The 7,959-nt window shown below is 39.5% G+C and overlaps 1 protein-coding gene across 1 annotated transcript; it reads left to right on the top strand.

Annotated features, from left to right (window-relative positions):
- The first annotated feature begins 337 nt into the window (after positions 1-337).
- Positions 338-5,755, top strand: TBL35 (TRICHOME BIREFRINGENCE-LIKE 35). The gene is made up of 6 exons (XM_089163255.1): positions 338-1,138; positions 1,355-1,643; positions 1,764-1,935; positions 2,144-2,340; positions 2,437-2,589; positions 4,982-5,755. Exons 1-6 carry the CDS (start codon positions 931-933, stop codon positions 5,370-5,372), a joined length of 1,410 nt encoding a protein of 469 aa, XP_089019381.1. The 5' UTR covers positions 338-930; the 3' UTR covers positions 5,373-5,755.
- Positions 5,756-7,959: the final 2,204 nt, after the last annotated feature.

Genomic DNA, 7,959 nt, shown 5'->3' with positions numbered 1-7,959 from the left:
TCTAGTCGAAGTCTTTGTGAAAAGGATTCCTATTTTTCATCTTCTCTATTTCCAATTATTATAATACTCTATTTGATTCCAGAAGCAAGTTTTATCGAACGTCTTTTCGTCTTCAACAAAAATGTTTGTAGTTGAAATGAAACCTATTCGTACATCCGGCTTACAACTTGCAAATTGAAATCATAAATTTCGAAGAACAAGACCATTCGTAAGTTCATGTAAGATAAGTAGATTGACATGAAAGCTCATGTCCGCAATGCAATCATTGATATGTCACAAGTTTAAATCTATTGACAAGGCATCTAGTGTAGTCTTGTGACTCTTGTGTGTCATTAAAAGAAAAAAAAAAACCTTTTATTTCCATTCTTTCCTTTTCATTCGGCAACCAAAAATAGTAATAGCATTTACACACTTTTACCAAAAAAACATAAGAATTGGGAAGCATTTGAGGCAACCATGGCATTGATCAGCAACTAAACTGAATTTATTTTTATTTTTTGGGTAAAAGTGTAAAACTAAACTGACTTGCCATGTGAATTGGGAAGCATTTGAGGCAACTTTACTGTTATTTGTTTGTGAACTTCCAATTTCCAAACAGTTACTGGCTTACAGCTGCGTCGGCCAGTTATTCATGCTCTGGTAGGCGTTGGTTCTGTATTCCGCATCTCTTCCTCTCTTCTCTTCTCTTCTCTTCTCTTCTCTAATGGAGAAATCACAGGGTTAGTTTTATAACACTAGATTCGCGGAATTTTGACAGCTTTTAGTGCTGGCTCTGCCTACTCCTTGTCCCAACCTTACCTTTCTGTATGTTTCAGAATCTGAAATCGAAAACAGCCCAAAATTCTAATATTTCTCGTCTGATAACTGATAAGTAGTTATCGTCTTTGAAAATTAAATCCCTGGTTTATTCTGCAAGTCCTATTTCTAAAGATGCAGAGATGGACCAGAAGAAAAACCAACTTTCCTCTCCTTGCTTTATTCTTCTGTATCTTCATATTAGCTTCAATTCTCTACAACGAGCGAAACATTGGGCAAATACATGAACACAAAGAACTGCAAGTACCCATCACAAACAAAAATCTCGCCATCTCTCTCCCTCCCAAACTTTCCACCAACAATGAGCCACAACTTGCTGCAGGTGGGTTTTTATTTTCTTTTGCTAAATTTTCTATTTCTTGGAATGCCCAAATGAAAGAATTGTCGTTTTCATCTATTTATCTAATAGGCATTTTTTTAGTACTTCTTACGTTTATTTAATGACTGTTTAATTTCATTCATGTGTTGTGAATCTGAAGTTTCTTCTTGTTACTCGGATTTGATCCGGACGGTTTTTGCTGGTTTGTTGGCTTTTTAGCTAGTTTAGCTAGTTTGGATAGATTCACCAAATGCGCTTCTACTGAAAAGTACCATGGTCGGAGAACAGAGCCGGTTTTCCGGAAGCTGGACTCCGGCCAAAAGAGAGTAAAGCAGAAGAGTTGTGACTTGTTTTCTGGCAAATGGGTCTTCGACAACACTTCTTATCCGCTCTACAACGATTCGGATTGCCCCTACATGTCGGACCAGTTGGCATGCCGCAAGCATGGAAGGACCGATTTGGGGTACCAGAACTGGAGGTGGCAACCCCATGACTGCAACTTGAAGAGGTACTTTTCTTTCTTCGGGGGCAGTATTCTCTCTTCATTAGGAAGATATAGGGCGAGCAATTCTTTATGGAGAATGCTTCTTTTAAACATTTATTTACAGGCCGTGTTTGCAATGTATAGGTGGAATGCAACTGAGATGTGGGAGAAATTGAGAGGCAAGCGGTTGATGTTTGTTGGGGATTCACTGAACAGAGGTCAGTGGATATCCTTGGTTTGTTTGTTACAATCAGTAATCCCACCTGACAAGAGATCCATGTCTCCAAATGCTCCTCTCACCATCTTCAAGGCAGAGGTGAGCCAGTACAGCACTTGAACCTTGACTAGCCCCTGAAGCATGTTCATTTACCACTATTCTTGGTTGTTCTGGGAGATGAATGATGTATATACTAAGCCCTATCAATCTTCACGGAACATCCTTTTGCATTTATCTTTTCTTCTTCTTCTTCTTTTTTTCATGTGAACCCTTGGAATTTGTCTTGATTTCTATATGTGCAATCCAGGAATACAATGCTACAGTTGAGTTCTACTGGGCGCCGCTTCTTGTTGAATCAAACTCTGATGACCCAGTGAACCATAGATTGAATGATCGTATAATACGACCTGATTCAGTTCGCAAGCATGCATCACAGTGGGAGAAGGCTGATATTTTGATATTTAATACATACTTGTGGTGGAGACAGGGCCCAGTTAAGCTATCGTAAGTATAATTTCCTCCTTAATCCAGATAAACTAAGCTTGTCAAAGGAAATTGCATTTCTTAGACCTTTTTTAAACCCCTCTGCTCATGTTGTAGATGGAGTGATGAAAAGAGTGGAGTATGTGAGGAGCTAGATGGTTTGGGAGCCATGGAGTTGGCAATGGAGGCTTGGGCAGATTGGGTGGCATCCACGGTGAATCTCCTGACTAAGAAGGTCTTCTTTGTGACAATGTCCCCTACCCATCTCTGGTGAGTCTCATATCCTCATTTGGAAGTGTCAACATCATTTTACCATTTGGTGGATTTTTCTTATACAGAGTAAAGTCCACAACTTTCAACAAGATTTTGAAACCTCTATGCCCTCTTCAGCTTATAATTATAGCCAATTGCCCTTTTAATGTTGGGGAAAAGGGGACTTAAATTTGTTAAATAATAACTTTTTAGGTAGCTTGACAGGTCACAGATTCATTATCTGGCTTGAAGAAATCTAGGAGGCACATCTGCAGGATGAACTGGTTCTGCAGTATCATTGTTACAATGTTGTAGGGGTTTGATCTTATTAGGGTTATAATTTGGAACTTAAAGTAGTGACCTTTAACAATATCCTCAAAACTTGAAGAAGTGCTAGCATATCTTGTGGTGTTGAGTGAGTAAAAGCCTAGAGAACAGCTTGACCATTCGTTGATGATGGGAGGCACAAATGCAATTCATAAGGCACTAAATATCTACAGTGATCTGAGGCTTGGAATCTGGTGCAGTTTGGATGGACAACTGTTGAAAACTAGCATTAACATGATGATCTAACCACCACATTGAATCTGTTAGTAAAAAGTCGATTGTCATCCATGAAATTTATGTGATTCTGCACTCAGTACAGCAGTTGTTAGACCCAGTTCAGTAGGCATGTTGGCTTCTAAAGATGTTCACTAAAAGCTTCTGGATGTTCTCCAAAAATGTAAAAGTTGTCTGTCAAATTGATTAATGCAGATCACTGCATCAATTTAAAGCTCTCTCAGCAGTTTTAGTCTGGAAGCAGTGGAATTCAGTAGGAGATCAACTTGCAACAAGATCACCGGAAAAAGGACAGACCTGTACTGAGAAGATTCAAATGTCAGAATATCAAAGTATCTGATATGGTCAATCACTTCATTACATTTAGGCATAAACCATCAAAATTATTATGCAAAATACTTCTTAAGAGAACATAAACTTCTGACAAGGAATCAGAATTTGACAGCAAATTAAGGTTCAGAGCAGAGTTGGTTAAGAGATCAATACGTTGGTTGAGCTGTAAACAAAATCTTCGAGTGAATTCAGAATGGGAAGATCATCCAATCCAAGGGGGGGGGGGGGAGGGAAGAAGAAGAAAGGATAAAAGTATATGATCTCCTAAGCCAACAGGCTGGCATCAGAACCAGTACTCCAACCTTGGAATCCCCCCCCCCCCCCCCAAAAAAAAAAAAAAAAAAAGGGAACCTGCTGAAATCACCACTGCAGGGTGAGGTCTGAATTACCATAAACTTAAAAGGTAATTATTCAACTTCATTCATCAAATTTGTTTAAGGGCAATAGCCCCTCTTACAAAGTTAAATAGAACACTCAAACATGGTCCAGCTAAGCTTGCAATTGTTCCAGCCAATACTTACTTTGGGGCAGAGACCAACTAAAACTCAGTGTAAAAGAAAAGTACACAGCCTAAAACAATGTTTGGCTTGTATTCTAATATAGCTGAATTAAACACTGAATAAAAAGTAAAAGAACAGAAAACTAACACTGTTGTAACATGCATTGCAATCTAATTGTTGCTGCTCTTGTTATTGTGATCTTTAACTTTCAGTTGATATGTTCATCTTCTCAAGCACATGCACACAAATCCGTCTTTTGTGTTGGTAACCTTTGTTACGAGGGACCTCTCGTTGGGTTAAGTGTTATTCCTAGTGCAAGTACACATTGGCAGCAGATCAAATCGTTCCTAGTTTGGTTGGCACACCGTAGGGCAATGATCAAGTCACATGGATTTAGCAATTTCAACTATACAATGGAGAACCATCCTTTGAAAATCATCAAACCTAGCATTCAAAAATCTAGACAGTTACCCTTCAGGGTCAGCAACATGACACATTTGTTTGCTTGGTAAAGCCTTTGCTTTGTAAGTACCATGGCCTCGGTACTTCACAATATGCTGCAATATTCTTTACCTGGACATGTTGAACAGCATGCATCATGGCTTGTCACTCAAGGCTTAACATTTTTGGCAAGGTGTACTATGGGGTGAAGCATTCCTTTTAGGTCTGGAATTAGAAATGCCTGAGGACCTGCCTTTTGTCTTGTCGTCAGTGGCTTAATGTTGTCTGTGAGGCACCTTGTAGGACCCTTTAGGAGGATCATATAGAGGCCAACTATTTAATTGTACATTGAGTTGCACTTACAAGCAAGAATGCTTGATCTTGATCTAAAATGTTTTTCAATTGTAAATCAGACTAAGTTCACTTTTATAAGTAGTTGTTCAAGGACTTGTGATAGTTTTTCTTCTTTGTAGTTTCTGCTGTCAACCCAACAAGTGCATTTGTATTCCTTTTAAGCCGGTGCAATTTTTAGGATTTCAAAAGAAAAGTATTTTAGCTTGTTTTGCTGCATGCAGGAGTCAAGAATGGGGGCCAAATACTGAAGGGAACTGCTATCAAGAGAAGAATCCCATTGACATGGAGGGTTACTGGGGAAGTGGATCTGATTTACCCACAATGAGAATGGTGGATAAGGTGGTGGACAGCATGAGATCAAAGGTTTCTGTTTTAAACATCACTCAACTCTCCGAGTATCGGAAAGATGGTCATCCATCCATATACCGCAAATTCTGGGAGTCACTGAGTCCCCAACAGTTGTCAAACCCTGCCAGTTATTCTGACTGTATCCACTGGTGCTTGCCAGGGGTGCCTGATGTGTGGAATGAACTGCTCTTCAATGCTTTGTGGGGAGAGGAGAGAGAGAGACCTGAATGGGGACTTTCAGAAAAGAAAGAAAATTTCTACTAGAGTTCTTTGCATTCAGTCAGGTTAGGTTAGGTTGATTTTGGATGGTTAATGTGAGTAGATTGTCGCCTTCTTATATGTAATAGCTACGAGGCCAACAAAACTACTGTACTAGGGTGGGGGACATTTGTTAATTTTGCGAGAAATGTAGTGAGATGCTCAAAATTAATGGGTTAGATTCTTTTAGACTGTTGGTCTTGTTGGAACATCTTACTCCATTACATTCAAATGAGATGATACTAGTGAATTTTAAAAAGACTTCCAGGTCTATAAATTCAATAGCTCATTCTTATCCTGAGATCCAAATTTTGCTTCTTTTCATATATGGATCATGAAGCATCTCAACATTAGCTTTATGTTGCAGTACACTCATGCCTCATTGACCACTACTGATATTAAATTCGCTAGTGCCTCTCTTCTGAGTGCATTTTTCTTGTGGAGGCAGTATCAACTATAGATGATCTGGAGATACAGCTGGAGGTTTATCTCATATTAGCTTCTGTATTGTATATTCTGGGCTTATTCTTATGCTGCAAATCCTCGACATACAGGTACAGTAACGGATGCCATTGTGGATATAGTTTAAAGAAACAGAACTGGAAACAGGGCTGGAGCCAATTGGTCTTTTCATTTACATTTTTGGCCATTGCCAGAACCAGTTTGGCTGATTTTTCGATTCAAGAATCAGGTCCTGCCAATCGCACCAAATCTGGCATCATGGCTTGTATATCCAATGGAAAGAAATGATCAAATCAAACTTCAAAATGGCCAAGAAAAGAAAACCCTCATCTGGGAAAACTTAGACTAGTTATTAAGGCTCACCTGGATAAATATAGAAGCTACCTAGCTTAGGTTCAACTTGAAATTGTTGACCACAATCTATCTCTATTATATACATAAACACCATTTTATGTGAAATTTCAAGGATTCCACATCTGAAATGTAAATAGTGATGGATGTGAGCCAAATACAAGAAACAAAATTAGTGATTACCATTAAAAGATTAACAGTAAATTGCATCATTAAATAGTTTAATTGTCCCGTTTAGTCAGATACTTGGATTCCTTATATTTGACTGTTAATTTTAACTTTCTATATATTTCATGCATATTTCAATGAAAGTGAGAGACTAAGATTCAACCCATCTCTTTTATGGCATTCCTTAGGCAACATCTCAATGCTTGACTCTAGAAAATTAAAACCATTTGAGGATAACTGCGAGTGATCAACTCCCAAGCTAACTGCATTCACACATTCATTATAATCTTCAGCTTCATCTTTTGAACACTGGTAGCAAATTTGGGTACCTGCACTTGTTCCTGGAGAAAGCAACTGCCCGCTCATGCGTTCCTGTAAATGTGAAGTTACACCATAAAACCAACCGAGCTTCTCATGGCATCAATCAACTTAAGCTATGTGTTGAGTAAACTAGTTGGTCTCGGTTGTTGTGGAACAGAGAAAAGGGAAGAAAATAAAAACAAGAGATGGTGTAATCACCTTGATCTTATAGACAGTACCGTCATCTTCAACGTGCCAGCCAGCTTCCTCACAGAGCGCCTTGAGGACATCATTGTTATCAGCATGTTTGGGAAGTAGATAATTGCCATGAGCTCGTAGTCCTGCAAAGATCTTCCTGTTAAGTGCACGTCTTTGGCGCTCTCGTTGTTTGTTCTTTTGGCGCTCAGCATCGGAGGGTTGGCGATACTTGGTGGTGGTGGCACCATCCTTGGTGCTCCGGTGAACCAGCCATGGCCCTGCCTTTGTCTTGATGCAACCTCGCACCACCTTGGGACTCTTCTTCTCACCACCTTTCTCCATATATATATGTTCCTTTCCTAGAAGTCTACCACTCAAAACAACTCTACCATCCCTACCAATTTAACATGCTTCTTTTCTTACATTCTTCCCTCTTTCATATGGCTTCTTGCTCTCTAAAATCTCTGGGATCTGCTTATTGTACTACTCTTCCCTTATGCCCATGGCTTTTCTAATAACTTGTGATGCATATGTGCTGTTCAAAGGGAAGAAAGGAGGGAATTACATATATGCACCATGATTTTGGCATGACTTGAGCATTTGATTCTCTTTACCAAAATGCATTTTAATGGGACCTTTCACAATTTTTCACTTCAGTACGTACCATATATATTAGCCTCACATTGAACATTTGAACTCAAAACTCCGGAGTAGTCTTGGATTCCTTTTAGAGCATCAAGTTCCTGCTCTAAAAACCCACTATCATTGAGGCGCAGGAAGACTGGAAAAGAATGTAGTCAGTAGTTAGTCGCCACTCGCCAGCTTGCTTCAAATGAAGGACCCCTTAGTCATTGATGGCATTTAATTCCTATTTCTGGCAAAATAAAAAGCTCATTCAAAACTCAAGGTTCAAACGGGGAATATTGTCTGTTCACGGTACACGCGTGTTAACTGTGAGAACTCTGGGCTGGTGCTTGTCTGCATGCCTGCATGTCTCTCTCTCGCTCTCTCGCTCTCGAGCGAGAGAGACAGAGAGACAGAGAGACAGAGAGAGGAGAAACTTGTAGCGCAGCAGACACAGAGAGGAATCATCATCAGTCAAAGGGGAATGAGT

Source organism: Hakea prostrata, chromosome 1, assembly GCF_041222555.1.
Source record: "Hakea prostrata isolate BN-2017 chromosome 1, UWA_Hpros_2, whole genome shotgun sequence".
Classification (NCBI taxonomy): Eukaryota; Viridiplantae; Streptophyta; class Magnoliopsida; order Proteales; family Proteaceae; genus Hakea; species Hakea prostrata.
Note: the sequence above shows the minus strand (reverse complement) of the source record. Positions and strands in the feature narration are given on the sequence as shown.

Bases quoted from the DNA above. Each gene is read 5' to 3' on its own strand.
- TBL35 (XM_089163255.1), top strand. From the start codon at position 931: ATGCAGAGATGGACCAGAAGAAAAACCAACTTTCCTCTCCTTGCTTTA. The intron at 1,139-1,354 runs GTGGGTTTTTAT...TTGGCTTTTTAG, and splicing joins TGAGCCACAACTTGCTGCAG to CTAGTTTAGCTAGTTTGGAT. The intron at 1,644-1,763 runs GTACTTTTCTTT...TGCAATGTATAG, and splicing joins CATGACTGCAACTTGAAGAG to GTGGAATGCAACTGAGATGT.